At 39.3% G+C, this 16,023-nt stretch overlaps 1 protein-coding gene across 2 annotated transcripts in view; it reads left to right on the top strand.

Annotated features, from left to right (window-relative positions):
• The window catches only part of LOC117411341 (cAMP and cAMP-inhibited cGMP 3',5'-cyclic phosphodiesterase 10A-like), a 97,857-nt gene extending 81,834 nt beyond the window's left edge, over positions 1-16,023 (top strand). For both annotated transcript variants that reach the window (XM_034018707.3, XM_034018704.3), the window contains exons 15-22: positions 5,514-5,597; positions 6,824-6,974; positions 9,698-9,853; positions 11,664-11,836; positions 12,132-12,243; positions 12,544-12,624; positions 13,212-13,300; positions 13,810-16,023. In XM_034018707.3, coding sequence (XP_033874598.2) covers positions 5,514-5,597; positions 6,824-6,974; positions 9,698-9,853; positions 11,664-11,836; positions 12,132-12,243; positions 12,544-12,624; positions 13,212-13,300; positions 13,810-13,927 — 964 coding nt within the window. In that variant the 3' untranslated portion in view covers positions 13,928-16,023. The remainder of the gene's footprint in view (positions 1-5,513; positions 5,598-6,823; positions 6,975-9,697; positions 9,854-11,663; positions 11,837-12,131; positions 12,244-12,543; positions 12,625-13,211; positions 13,301-13,809) is intronic.

Below are 16,023 nucleotides of genomic sequence, written 5' to 3'. Positions count from 1 at the left end.
CATTTCACCTGGAGAGTGAAATTGTCCCTGTGACAAGGATGACAGAGGTTTGAGACTCAGAGACAGTATAAAGTTCAAAATAAAGCTTTTTAATTCAACAAAAATAGTCAAATAAACAGGCACAAGGGCCAAACAAAAAGGTTTCAAACACAAAACAAAACTTACAAAAATAAAGGTTTCCAGGCTGGGCAACGCCTTCACTGGATGATAAAATTCACAAAACCAACAACAGCAAACACCAACTTGCTTCCTCAGCTCCCTCCTCCTAATGGGAAGCTGAGGCATCCTTTTGTGTCAGGTGGCTGGGTGCTGATTGATCGTTAATTACTCTAATTAACTAATCAACCCCAGCCACCTGAATTTAACCCCATAACTGCCAATTTCTAAAGGGCAGAGTTCTGCTCTGCCACAGTCCCCAACTCTTCACTGGCTTCTTTCCTGTCAATAACCAATCAGCTGCTTCCCTTGTTGACTAGCATGCTTTCAGCCACTAACATGCTTTGACCCAGAAGACTGCAATGGTGAAATGACCCAGGGAGTACAAGTGGAAACAGATAATCCAAGAATAAGGAATAAAAACATAGCTTTGTATTAAGCTAAAATGGTACCAGATAATCCAGTTTTAAAAGGAAAATCCATGTGTGCTATAACATGTGTTTCTTTTAAAACTGCACATTTGAGACAAATGTAGCTAATGGAAGTGGAAACTGGAATTATTTTAATAGCTACAATTACTAGGGTCCTGCGTATATACTGGTATGCTAATGCATGAACTCGGCATATATAGATTCACAGGCTATTTCCTAGTACTGATATGATACTATCATAGGTCTCCGTTTTGTGCAGCATTATAGCAAACGTGCATTTTAATTTTTTTATTTCATGTTTACAATATATACAGTACTGTGCAAAAGTTTTAGGCAGGTGTGAAAAAATGCTGTAAAGTAAGAATGCTTTCAAAAATAGACATGTTAATAGTTTATATTTATCAATTAACAAAATGCAAAGTGAGTGAACAGAAGAAAAATCTACATCAAATCAATATTTGGTGTGACCACCCTTTGCCTTCAAAACAGCATCAATTCTTCTAGGTACACTTGCACACAGTTTTTGAAGGAACTCGGCAGGTAGGTTGGCCCAAACATCTTGGAGAACTAACCACAGATCTTCTGTGGATTTAGGCAGCCTCAGTTGCTTCTCTCTCTTCATGTAATCCATGACAGACTCGATGATGTTGAGATCAGGGCTCTGTGGGGGCCATACCATCACTTCCAGGACTCCTTGTTCTTCTTTACGCTGAAGATAGTTCTTAATGACTTTCGCTGTATGTTTGGGGTCATTGTCATGCTGCTGAATGCCCCTTCTTGCAAGGAACCTCCACCATGCTTCACTGTTGCCTGCAGACACTCATTCGTGTACCGCTGTCCAGCCCTTCGGCGAACAAACTGCCTTCTGCTACAGCCAAATATTTCAAATTTTGACTCATCAGTCCAGAGCACCTGCTGCCATTTTTCTGCACCCCAGTTCCTGTGTTTTCGTGCATAGATGAGTCGCTTGGCCTTGTTTCCACGTCAGAGGTATGGCTTTTTGGCCGCAAGTCTTCCATGAAGGCCACTTCTGACCAGACTTCTCTGGACAGTAGATGGGTGTACCAGGGTCCCACTGTTTTCGGCCAATTCTGAGCCGATGGCACTGCTGGACATCTTCCGATTGCGAAGGGAAGTAAGCATGATGTGTCTTTCATCTGCTGCAGTAAGTTTCCTTGGCCGACCACTACGTCTACGGTCCTCAACGTTGCCCGTTTCTTTGTGCTTCTTCAAAAGAGCTTGGACAGCACATCTGGAAACCCCTGTCTGCCTTGAAATTTCTGCCTGGGAGAGACCTTGCTGATGCAGTATAACTACCTTGTGTCTTGTTGCTGTGCTCAGTCTTGCCATGGTGTATGACTTTTGACAGTAAACTGTCTTCAGCAACCTCACCTTGTTAGCTGAGTTTGGCTGGTCCTCACCCAGTTTTATTCCTCCTACGCAGCTGTTTCTGTTTCAGTTAATGATTGTGTTTCAACCTACATATTGACGATCATTAGCACCAGTTTGGTATAATTGTTTAATCATACACCTGACTATATGCCTACAAAATCCCTGACTGTGCAAGTGTACCTAGAAGAATTGATGCTGTTTTGAAGGCAAAGGGTGGTCACACCAAATATGGATTTGATGTAGATTTTTCTTCTGTTCACTCACTTTGCATTTAGTTAATTGATAAATATAATCTATTCACGTGTCTATTTTTGAAAGCATTCTTACTTTACAGCATTTTTTCACACCTGCCTAAAACTTTTGCACAGTACTGTATATATATATATTTTTGTATCTGTTGCTATACTAGGTTAAAGAAAGCTTTCTTGAATGCCTGACTTTGAGGTAGTCTTGCACTTCCTGGGTGATTTCACCTTTATGGTGCGTTTACACTGGCCGTTTTTAGGACGGCTTTGGGCCGTCTCAGGCTTTTTTCTGCAGTGTAAACGCACACGGCCGACTCATCTGTCCTAAAAACGGCCAACTAAAGACGTGGCTCAGCACCAGTGTAGGTCCGTTCGAGAGGCAGTGTAAACTCACCCGACTTTAGGACGGCTCACGCAGGACGTGAGTGCCACTCGGCTCCTCCCCCACAGAATCTAAACAGGAAGGAGCTGCAGTGCCGTTGCAGCGTCACAAAGAGAACAACAACTTGTGGCACATGCGTCTTGAATATTTGAATGTATTACCTGTTTATATTGTGGAGTATTTGTAAATATTTACGTTTTATTATTAAGTTGTCGTCAAAAGTGTACATACCCCAAATATCCATACATTGGGCTATGTAAACTTTTGACGATAACTTTTATGCTTTGTTAAACAGGTGCAGACGCCGGTGGACGTCAAAGAAACAAAAGGTGTAATATATTTGAGTATATCGGTGAGAATTATTTAAAAAGATGCTATCAAAAATAATTTTATACAAAAATGGTTTTTCCCAGTTATTTTATTGTAAACCACTTAGTTATTGGTTTAGCTTCAAACACACCGTCTTTTTTGTTGTTTTTATAGTTATATATATATTTTTTTGTTTGTTTGTTTGTTTCTGACAACCGCGGCGTGAACTGGGGAGAGCAAGAAACCAGAGCTGTCATAGCGTTGTGGGGCGAAACTCAAATCCAGAGTGCACTCTAAGTGGAAACACAAAATAAATACATATACCGAGAAATAGCGGCAGGTCTGGCGAAATATCTGTGCAACCCCCTCTCTGCACTTTTTGATTATAGTTGATCTATTACACAATTGCGTTTTACATGTTATGTTATAAGTTTTAAATAAAAATTGTTTTAATAATTTGCGGTCCCTGTCGTTTAGTTTTTTTTTTATGTTTTCAATAATTACAAACAATTTAGATAGTGTACTTATATAACACATTATTATTATTATTATTATTATTATTATTATTATTATTATTATTATTTATTTGCAGTAGTAGTATTTGTAACAAGGCTAATTTGAAAAATAAAATTTGTTAACTGCAATTGCATACAGTAATTTTTTTTCCTCTGGTATTGCTGTGGCTGCTTAGCCTATTTTAACTAAAAATAAAGGACTTAAGCATCATACAGTTATGTATATATACAAGGTGAGATAATATTGGTGAAGAAACAGAATACATTTATTTTGAAAGCAAAAGGGTGTTTATTATTACAGTAATAAACAGCAAATTTACTTATCTTACTCAAGGTGAAATCCTTCACATAACAAATGGGTCAGACCGCTATGTTGTGTCAAACACTCAAAACGAATACACATTTTTCTCGTAGACTGCAAGATAAGTATATTTTTCAAGATGAGTCCCCGCAATATGAAATTGATACTGAAATTGAAGAAGGAATCTATGAAAAAGACTGTGTGGTCCAGTGGTTAAAGAAATGGACTTGTAACCAGGAGGTCCCCGGTTCAAATCCCACCTCAGCCACTGCCTCATTGTGTGACCCTGAGCAAGTCACTTAACCTCCTTGTGCTCCGTCTTTCGGGGTAAAATGTAGTTTTAAGTGACTCTGCAGCTGATGCATAGTTCACACACTCTAGTCTCTGTAAGTCGCCTTGGATAAAGGCATCTGCTAAATAAACAAATAATAATGTTGACTCAGAAATGTCTTCATCTGGACAATGTGGTGAAGCTATAAAAAAGGCCAACAAGATGCTCAGGATATATTGTGAAAAGAGGATATATTGTGAAAAACAGGATATATTGTGAGAAGTGTTGAATTTAAATCAAGGGAAGTAATGTTAAAACTTTACGATGCATTAGTAAGACCTCATCTAGAATATTGTGTTCAGTTCTGGTCACCTCAGGGGACCCAGGGGACATTTTCCACCTGAAAAAAGAAACAAGGACCAGGGGTCACAAATGGAGATTAGATAAAGGGGCATTCAGAACAGAAAATAGGAGGGACTTTTTTTACACAGAGAATTGTGAGGGTCTGGAACCAACTCCCCAGTAATGTTGTTGAAGCTGACACCCTGGGATCCTTCAAGAAGCTGCTTGATGAGATTCTGGGATCAATAAGCTACTAACAACCAAACGAGCAAGTTGGGCCAAATGTTCTCCTCTCATTTGTAAACTTTCTTATGTTCTTATGTAATATGAACACGACACTGTATTGTTTGTTTGTAATACCACTCTGCCTCTTCCGCCTTTGTCATCCGCCATCCCTTCTGTGGTCGTTATGACGTCACCAAGCACGTATTGTAGTTTAGATGGTATGCGCGGCGCACATTCGCCCCTAAGCCAGGGCACAACCGCAGTGTAAACGCTACGTGAAAAATGATAAGAATCTCCGGGATCAGTTGGACCTGAGTCGGCTGGCAGTGTAAACACAGCATTAGAGTCACCTGGAGGTCTGCACGCCTTCAGTACCTTTTCTCCTGCTAATAACCAACCAGCCACTTCTAATGTCATATTACCCAGGAAGTGAAACAGGAACATTGTACCTGAAAGTAAGGCAAGACAACCGAGAGCTGTATTTAATACATGTTTATTAATCAAATGGCCAACTCCACGTCCATTACTAGATGATAATGGCCCTTAAAATGCATACAGTAGTAAAGTGGGTTGCCTCCTTGTGAATTATTTAATTCCAGGACCATTATCACAGACTGGCTTAATGCTTTGCCTCCATCTAGAATGTTTAAGGACCCCTCCATTACCACCTTGCTGTGATAGCAATGCCTAAAAATAACTTTAAAATGTCACTGCCAAAGAGGATTCTGCATTTAAATATGTCAGACTTGTTGCGTACTAACATTGGCTTAGTTTTAGACTAACCTCAAGTGATAAGAGTTTTGTTTTCAGTCTAGTTTCAGATATTTCCGTCTCAGGTTTGGATGCTCTATCATTGTGTGATACACTTGCACACAATCTTCAGTACAATTTAGGGGGAGCAACATTCACATTGCAATTCTCAATTTGTCATTTCTTTCTCCTAGATTTCACTTTGATATCAGCCCTTTTGAGGAACTGTGGCCAGGCATATTTGTCTACATGGTGCATAATTCTTGTGGAAAAACCAGGTTGGGGCTAAAAATATACTATATCTATATATATAATTTTTTTATTATGATGTTTCTAAACAGTAGTAGTAGTAGTATTAGTAGTAAGAGAACAGTTACTGTATGGCCAAAAGTTTTGCATCACTCTATAGAATAAACTAATTTTGCTTCATAAAGTCGAATAACACCTGCTGAATAATGTCACGTTAACATATTGAATTGCCACTTTGTAGTTTTCCAGATACTTAACGAAAAACTGACAACAATTGAAAAATGTGACATTTCGAAATCTAACTGAAATACTGTACCATTATTATTGCTTCCGGTAGACTCATTTTGTAGATATCATTTTGTAGCTTCTTTGATTACATGATGTTAAATAAAAGATCAAAATTATGTTCATATAGTTTATTTTAATTTGTATTATGTCGCAAACCTAAAATTCGAGGTGATGCACAACTTTTGGCCATAGCTGTATTATTATTATTATTATTATTATTATTATTATGATTGTTATTATTATTGTTGTTCTACTTATTTCCATATTGCAGAGGTTCCATTCAATCTCAATCTATATTTAAAAAACTATAGAAATTCCTTGATATACATTTTTGCAACTCTCTTCGGATCACAAAAGAGTAATTACAAGAAGCTTAAAAGAAAACAGAGTCGGCTCTCTGATTAACATCCCCGAATAATGAGCACCCAGGCACCTGGGGAGGAAAACAGATCATTGTACCCAGTAGAGCTCTATAATATAGAAACATGGCCTTGATCTGTTCCATCAAGGACTCAACCAAATATCCAGGCTTTGTATCCCCTGCCTGCAAACAAAATAGACGTCTTGTTTTTTGTTTTAAACAATGCATATTAAAAGGTGCATCATTATAATAATATTGTGTGCCTGTCTGTGGAACAGATGCTTTGCTGGTTTTTAAAACCTAACACGTCATTCCCGTCAGCAGTGTCTTACCTGTTCAGACTGACAGCAGTCCTGGAAACTTGAGCGTGTGAGCGCACTCCCAGGGTGGGGTGCAGGCCAGCCCCTTGCACAGAGGAAAGCACAGGAGCACCTTGAGAGATTCATCACCTCGCCTATTAAAAGCCAAAAGCGGCCCATCATTTTGACAAAGTGCAGCGAGGGACCACGTTATCAGCTTAGTTATCTGGGGCAGGTCTACTCTGCCTGATTAATAGGTTGCCTTGTCTTTTTTTTTTCCCCTGTCACTGTCTATCTCTCTGTCCAGCTTTGAACTTGAGAAGCTGTGCCGATTCACCATGTCAGTGAGGAAGAACTACCGGCGCGTTCCCTATCACAACTGGAAACATGCGGTTGCAGTAGCACACTGCATGTACGTCATTCTGCAGAAGCACCAGGGGCTCTTTACAGAACTGGAGGTATGTGGCTGGTGGATGGCGTTTGTAAGGCTGCGGCCACAAGTTTTGCGTCACCTAGAATTTTAGGATTGAGACATAATAAAAAAAGAAACTATATGAACATAATTCAGATATTTTATTTAACATCATGTAATCAAAGAAACTACAAGATGAAAATTGCAAAAGTCTACCAGAAGCCATAATAGTAGTACAATATTTCGAAATGTCACATTTAAAATTTGTCAGTTTTTTCGTTAAGTGTATTGAAAATTACAAAGCGGTATGTCATTTCAATATGTTAACGTCACATTAATCAGCAGGTTTCATTCGACTTTATGAAGCTACCTTTGTTAATTCTACAGCATACATGTGAATAGGGTGTATGACGAGCATGCTACTAGTGAGGGACGGGAGAGTTGGCAGTTAAATTTAATAGAGGATTCTGTTTCTATGTAATATCTGAGATATTTCTGAAGCCTGCAAAGGGCCGATTCTGTTGAAGGTGTGCTGCACAAAATAAAACTGTTAAAGGAAATGAGAAAACTGCAGGGTTATCCTGTGTTTTTGAACTTGTCAGGGTATTAAGAACATAAGAAAGTTTACAAACGAGAAGAGGCCATTTGGCCCATCTTGCTCGTTTGGTTATTAGTAACTTATTGATCCCAGAATCTCATCAAGCAGCTTCTTGAAGGATCCCAGGGTGTCAGCTTTAACAACATTACTGGGAATGGCTTCAAAGTTTCAAGCTGCTTGTTTTTTTTGTGAAAGATATTCAAACATGATAAGGGAACACTTAAGTAAATATTCTTCTTGAGATTAGGTCATTTTTCCATTTAGTATTTGATTTTGTTTGTGTGAATGAGAAGAACATGGTTTATATACTGAAGGCCTTGTCTTGTTTTAGGCCTTAAAAATAAACAAACCTAATTGAACATGAAATCCATCTGACCTGTTTTCAGTGGCCCCCACACATTCACAGCCTCCCGGCACTGCATTACAATTTGCCACTGTGATGGAATGAATTATTAATAATTACAGCAATGATGGAACAGATAATGTTATATCTAAAAGACTTGCTCCCAAAATGACAATATATATTTTAAACACAGGACAATCACATGTATAAATTACTGGCTTTCATGATAGGCCTGTTACAGTATATGCATGTGGAAAGTAATACCTTGACTGTGCTTGAATTGGTTTGAATTCTCCCAGAACTCGAGTTGATGGAAAAGGTGGCATTTCCATGCTGTTCCGAGTTACCCAAGCTGGGCAGAAAATACTACCGATTTTCCCCAGAAATACTTGCGAGTTTAAGGCCAAGAAGTGCATTTGCTGCAGACGGTATTACAGTCAAACTCTCAGTGATGTAAAAGATAAATCCATCTTGATATTCTTTTGCATTTTTTTCACGCAGTACATATACCTCTGGCAGACTGGTAAGCAGAACCAGGAAAGAAGTGCTGGACAAAGGAAATAATGTGTCAGATGTCAAAGTGGATATGAGAATGGCAGTGATGAAGCTAATTTGCTTGAAAACATTAAAAGTAGACCGGACATTTCCAACAAAGGAGTTAAAAAATCTGGAATTGATCTGATGCACTGTGAACTGCACCTGCTACTGTAGTAGGACTGTTCATTTTTATGTTAAACTTTTTTTTTTTTTTTTTTTTTTACAAGCGTTTAATTAAGTAACAAAATTGTTCATGCCAGGCTTGTTAGAAACTCTATAACGAAATGGTTGATTGTTATACCGTGCAGGTATCGCAAAGTCCATAAACAAAACAAAATGTTAAAATAAATGAGTTTGGACCATATAAAACTGAGCTGATTTTACAGTGCTTGCTAATCTAACTGATTAGAAGGTCTTCTTTGTTGTTCTCCAAGTTGCTGCAGTGACATTTTGGAATTTAAAGTATAAATGCAAAACTGGGTGGCATTTCTCTTTGTGACCATGCTACGTGAAAAACGGCAATTCAGAAAATCCCCCAAGGCAGCAAATACTCTGACTTTAATACCAGACACAATGTCCCATTATACAGTATGTTCCCGCCCCCTACAACACTTTTGATTGACATTTAGTGATGTAATTTCCTCCCAGCCCAAATTCAGACTTTAAAATTCAGGCCAGCCCGAGGAGTGAAATCGGACGGGAGAATTTGGGGTTCTGCCCAAATTGGGAACCAACTCGAGTAATTTAAAAACATGGAAACGGAGGTGTGGGGGGGCAACTCGAGCACGTTTCGAGTTCTGTGGTTCAAGCACATTTGGCCACTGATACAAATGTTTTCAAAGTCATCACTATCCTGCCCATCTGTCATTCATTACCACAGACAGCATTACTACAGTAACTTTAGTAAGTACATTTTGACAAAACAACCTGAAACTTGGATACAAAAATAAAAAATAAAACCAAAGCCCAGAACCCTGTTGAAAAGCAGTTGGATCGATCTGATTTACCGTCAAACAGTGGCCATCTGTTTGTCAGGTACCATAGCTCCAGTTTGAAATATTTGATGAAATGCATTCTCAAACAGTACAGTATACCATTCACCCAAAAAGTGGCAAGAAGGCAAAATGAGGCTGGGGTTCACTGGGTAATCTTGGGCAGATCTGCTGTTCTCTCATAATGCATTGAAGAATGCCCACCCCTGAGAATGTTTTGATGTTGAACTTTAAAGATGAGAGTGTAGAGCATTGGTAGTTGATAATGGCAACCTCTTCTCTCTCCTCTCTTCCTGCAGCGGAAAGGACTCCTGGTGGCTTGTTTGTGTCACGACCTGGACCACAGGGGCTACAGTAACAGCTACCTGCAGAAGTTCGATCACCCGCTGGCCGCTCTGTACTCCACCTCCACCATGGAGCAGCATCACTTCTCCCAGACAGTCTCCATCCTGCAGGTAGAGCTAACACACAAACCACTGCACTCTCAAGAGCCGTAACGCGGGCTATGTTGGTCACAACATATCACAGCATTGATTACATTAATCAATGAGTATCATCTTTTATCAACTTGAATTACTTTAAGTTATGCATTCTTACCTACAGTAGTCTGCAAATTATTATTATTATTATTTATTTATTAGCAGAAGGCCTTATCCAGGGCGATGTACAAGTGTTACAAGATATCACATTATCTTTACATACAAATACCCATTTATACAGTTGGGTTTTTACTGGAGCAATCTAGGTAAAGTACCTTGCTGAAGGGTACAGCAGCAGTGTGCCCCACCTGGGATTGAACCCACGACCCTCCGGTCAAGAGTCCAGAGCCCTAACTACTACCACACACACACACACACACACACACACACACACACACACACACACACACACACACACACACACACACACACACACACACACACACACACACACACACACACACACACACAGACAGACAGAGTAACACCTAATCTAGAATATTGTGTTCAGTTCTGCTCACTTTGTTACAAAAAGGATATTGCTGCTCTAGAAAGAGTGCAAAGAAGAGCGACCAGAATTATCCCGGGTTTCAAAGGCATGTCGTATGCAGACAGGCTAAAAGAATTGAATCTATTCAGTCTTGAACAAAGAAGACTAAGCGGTGATCTGATTCAAGCATTCAAAATTCTAAAAGATATTGACAATGTCGACCCAGGGGACTTTTTCGACCTGAAAAAAGAAACAAGGACCAGGGGTCACAAATGGATGTTAGAATGGAGGCATTCAGAACAGAAAATAGGAGGCACTTTATTACACAGAGAATTGTGAGGGTCTGGAACCAACTCCCCAGTAATGTTGTTGAAGCTTACACCCTGGGATCCTTCAAGAAGCTGCTTGAGGAGATTCTGGGATCAATAAGCTACTAACAACCAAACGAGCAAGATGGGCCGAATGGCCTGCTCTCGTTTGTAAACTTTCTTATGTTCTTATGTTCTTATGTTCTTATGTTATGGATTCTGTCGTGTCCGCTGTCAGTGAGATGAGATGAGGTAAAAGGTCTAAAACCACAGATTGCACCCGAGCCCGGCTCTTTTGCATTGTGTTTAAGAAGCTTGCTTGTGATGCGCAGGTCACTGGTTCACGCTCAGCCACCGCTCTGTACATTTAGCTGTTTCAGTAAAATACTATCATCATTATTTTAAAACTGATTTCATTTGTTTGCTGAATGAGATGTGCTTTTTAAAATATATTTGTTGGTACATTTATTATTATAATCCAGTCGGGTCAAAATTAATTGAAATAAGAGAAAAACGGCACAGCTTGAGACCCCTGCAAACCTGACCCATTGTGAGTACTAATACCCATACCCAGGTAGTTCTGTACAACCCTACTGTAATCTGTGAAGCACTCCTTGAGAACTCACTTGATGATCTTGGAACTCCTTTAGGAAGGAACTAAACACATCACCCTGTAGCATTCCAGTACCACCATTGGATCCTGCATGATACTCGGTGCAGTAAATGCAGGCAATACCTCTGAAGGCAATACCCCGTCTGCACCTATCTTTCATTCTGATGCTAGAGTTTCTATACTGTTCTTCTGGATTAGAACAGGCCTGGATACAGTAGCTCATAACCCCCTTGTCAGTTAAAAAAATCAAGAGTATTAGTGAAGGAGACCTCCCCCCCCCACCCCTTCTTCCTGAAATGTCCATAAGAAAACTCTGACGCAGAGTGCCTTCAAAGTAGAGCTTGTGCTTTTTATTGATCTTTTTCTTTCTCATAGCTGGAAGGGCACAATATTTTCTCCAACCTGACATCAAATGAGTATGAGCAGGTGTTGGAGATAATTCAAAAAGCCATTATCGCCACGGACCTTGCACTGTACTTCGGCAACAGGAAACAGCTGGTAGAGCTGTTGAGCTCGAGGACACTGGATCTCAACAACCACGCGCACAGGTAGGCAGTCACCTTCACTGTGCAAACCCTAGGATCCGCTTCCTCACGCAGAGCATTTGCAACGTCCTTGGCTGCAAAATTAACAACTTTTATTTCACTTTACACAAGGCATAGTTTAGTTTTGAATTAAATACATGTATTATTAAGTTATGGTTACCGAAAGGAATATAAAACTGATATTGTCTTTATTGCAGCATAAGATAAGACGATTACAAATGACATTAGAACAAATGTAAACAATAACACCACAAAAGCAGAAATATACATTTTTTTTCTATTTGTTTTGCCCCGAAAGGGATCGTGTGATTGGCTTGATGATGACTGCCTGTGACCTGTGCTCTGTCACAAAGTTGTGGCCGGTTACCAAGCTGACCGCTAATGATATATATGCAGAATTCTGGTCTGAGGTATGGTTTGCAAATTTAGAGCAGAGGTTGTCTTTTTTTTGTTCTACAAAAGCAGCAAAGGAAGACATTCCTAAAACAAGATGTAATTTCATCAGCTGCTTGTAAAATATATGTACAGTACATTGTGTGGAGCTGTCAATGCTGGAGACTAAAAACCACTTGTTACTGATCAGCAATGGCACAATAAGCACAGCAATGTTAGGCTTTCCCACACAGTCAATGGGCAATGCCTCTACAGTATGCTTCCAGTGTTTGTTTTATTTTTAACTAAGATTTCCCTTTCCTTCCTACTCTGCTCAGGGTGATGAAATGAAGAAGATAGGCATGCAGCCCATTCCTATGATGGACAGGGACAAGAAAGATGAAGTGCCACAGGGTCAGGTAAAGAGTGTTGATGCTGTTGTAAATATATAATAGAATGACCTCCAGTGCTTGACATAACAATCGAGACAGCTTAATCACAATCTGCATTTGTGTTTCTGTCATCATGCATATTGATTGGCACCTATCAATGTCACACTCCTCTGCAGCAGTTATTACAGACTGCAGGTAGACGCATCAGGAAATGCCTTAAAGGGCTTTTGCTTTTCATTAAAGACACATGGCTCATTAAAGACACATACTGTAGTTCAGCTCTTTCTATACCCATGCAGGGTGCATATCCCAGTCACTGGAGGATATAGTGGAGTTATAGGTTTAAATACAAATATCTATCTTTAGAACCACCCTCTAACTTGTCATGGTGACTGCCATGGTCAAGTTCTTAAGGGTATCAGAATCTAGGTTACAGTGACCTATATATGCATGGCTTCTGATTGGCTTGGCTATTGAATGTTGTATCTTGGGACCACTTGTGTAAATTTGGTGGACTGACAGAAAGGTACTCCATGGTACAGTGGGGTCAGGTGTATGCTTTGCTTTTGTTGTCTTAAACACATGTCTGTTATATATTCCCTGTTTTGTTTCAGGTTGGTTTCTACAATGCTGTCGCAGTCCCGTGTTACACTACACTGTCAGAACTATTTCCTGCATCCAGTCCCCTTCTGCAAGCCTGCAGGTATATGCCAGTGGAGTTTCTGAGTGGAACAAAGTTTCCATGTTGTTTTTGCTGTTATATATATATATATATGGAACCAAACACATCCATCTAAACAATTGCATATAATTTCCTTGATAATCAAAAGAAGCCACAGTGCCCTTGAACTATCTGCAATGCAAACAACACCCTCTGTAGTGATATGGAAAAGCTAAATTCTGTGTCAAACCAAGGTTCTGAAATGGAACTCCTGGACACTTGTCCCAGACACATTGAAGCCATGTTAGTTGTGGGATCAGACAGATGTACAAGCTACAGCAACTGCTAATTCAAAGGAATGGTCCAACTGATTTAGACCTACATTTTTTCAGTTTTTTTTGTGGACTATGATGTAGTAGTAATAATAATTTGAGAACATGTGATGAAAATCTGCAGATTGTTTTCACTCTAATCTTACACAAAGCTTTAAAAACTTGGTTTTAGTCACAAAGAAATGCTGCTTTAACACATGTCGTTGCTTACTCTTTTAGGGATAACCTCAGTCAGTGGGAAAAGCTGTCCTGCAGAGAGGATGCGTCAGTGTGCATTCCTTCCCAGTCTCTAGCCTCGGAATCTGCACAGACCATTCCCGTGAAAATCGACAGTTAACGGGAGAGTCTTACTGCGACTCTGGGAGCTTCTGTTCTAAACGCCAGGCTGTGAATGCAGGGAAACGAGACACTGGCAAGCAAGGTGATTCAAAGAAAGAACACATTCAAATCCAGTTACCTCACCGGGTGAGTCTTTGGACTGAAGGCATCACCGACATTAAGAGCTGTGAAGAAACAGAAGAGGGGCTAATGATCTGATCACCAAACATACTGCTTGTGAATATGGCAGATCGGATTACTTTTTGTTTTGCGGTCTGCAATTGCTGAGGTTTTAATTTGAACCCCTAACCCAAGACAGGTCCTTACTTTTAAGCCTATCGTTTTTCAAGTTTTAGGGGTTAATTCCGTTGAAATGGTACTTTTTCATACTGTGGTTGGCAGTGCTAATGGGACAGTTTGTGGAAGACACCTGTCTTGGTCTCAAGGTTGTCGAAAGAAAAATATCAGAACAGTACTTGAATAAAATACAGCCTATTCTTGCTACACAAAACAAAAACAAAAGGCATTTTAAACCATGTTGGCCCCACTGAAGCTGTTTGTCACCACTGTATCGTACTGAACGGCAACGTTTCTAACATGACCTTTTCTTTTTGCCATGGGACCATACTTCTTTTTTTTTTTTTTTAAGACTCAACACCTAAACCGCAGTGTGAATTTTTCCAATCGGAAACAATTATCTTCCTAAATAAGGCAGAATCCTCAGATATGTAATTCCATATACAGTAAAACAAGTTTGTACATCACATATAAAGTGAAAAAAACAAAATGGGTAAACAGTACCTCTTAAGGTTAATAAAAGAAGAAATGACTGGTCTCGAATAGATAGTGTCTGTTCATAGATTTACACACCCTCTTCACAAATTTTAACCCATGCACTTCATTATCACCAAAAGTAGGGGGATAACCCCAGCATCCCTACATATGACACCTTATTACCTGGATCTCAATAACATCCGTTCGAGGTGAAACATGGTGTTCCTCAGCACATGTTCTTGAGCAGCACGTGTTCAGAATATTTTACATGGGTTTTGAGCTCTGTTGGGTTGGGTAAATGAAAGCTATATCTTGGTAAACCAGTATGGTCGCATTTGTCCCATAATACCATTCCACTAGCACTTGCAGTTTTATGAGCCTGATAAGCTAAAGTTCTGCTTAGCACTCTACTGCCTGATACAACCTTCAGAGTAGCTTATAAACATAAACAGAATGCGGAGGGAAAAGGTATTACATCTGATTGAATGCAGTGTGTTGCACTCGACCAACAATGTCACGCCAACCCCTAAAGGTACTTTTCTTTCCTCCCTTTCCTAGAAGATAGCTTCTTCATCCTACTCTTCTGGAACCTATAAGGGGCTTTCTTTGTGCTCCAGTGTAATGCAATTTAATGCTTTTTCATGCATGGGATATAAAATAAACATAAAGCAAAACAAACTGGAATTTAGCATTGATACCTGGTTGTAACTGCTGTGAAAAGAGCTGTGTAAAGTATCACATGTATATACATAGAAAAAAAAAGGCAATGATGCGGTGTTGCTTCACTATGTCAGTTTCCTAAGTATAATATCGTACCTAACCGATACAGTCTCATAGGGCAAGCACTGTTTGGGCATTGGGGTAACAAAGGGTTAAAATGAAAGCTACTCTTTCCTTCTGGTAGTCTTGGATATGTGCATTTCCTATGTAAGAATAAAGTGCTAGTGTATATTTGTACACACATAGAGAACAAAAGGGCACGATCTGTCCAAAGCTTGGGGTAGGCTTTTTTTCACAAGAAAAAGTGATTCAGGGTAGAATATCCTTGATTTAATCCTTGATTACTTCTACTAAAAAAAAAAAAAAACTGATAAACTGTAAGATTATTCTTTTTTTTGTTTGTATAAAATATATATGCAAGTGCAATAATTACAAGATGTCTTAACTTCACATTTATAAATTATACATATTGTATATGTTGTGTAAGAGTTTTTTTTTCATGTATTCATTTGCAGTCTTTCTATTTAAAAACAAAAATACTCTTTTATGCTTGTACTATAGAACATGGAAACCATGTATTACGATACATTTGTAAATAAATGCACAAACCAAACCGCCAAA

This window comes from Acipenser ruthenus, chromosome 6, assembly GCF_902713425.1.
Source record: "Acipenser ruthenus chromosome 6, fAciRut3.2 maternal haplotype, whole genome shotgun sequence".
Classification (NCBI taxonomy): domain Eukaryota; kingdom Metazoa; phylum Chordata; class Actinopteri; order Acipenseriformes; family Acipenseridae; genus Acipenser; species Acipenser ruthenus.
The sequence above is the reverse complement of the archived record's forward strand: the minus strand, read 5'-3'. Positions and strand labels throughout refer to the sequence as shown.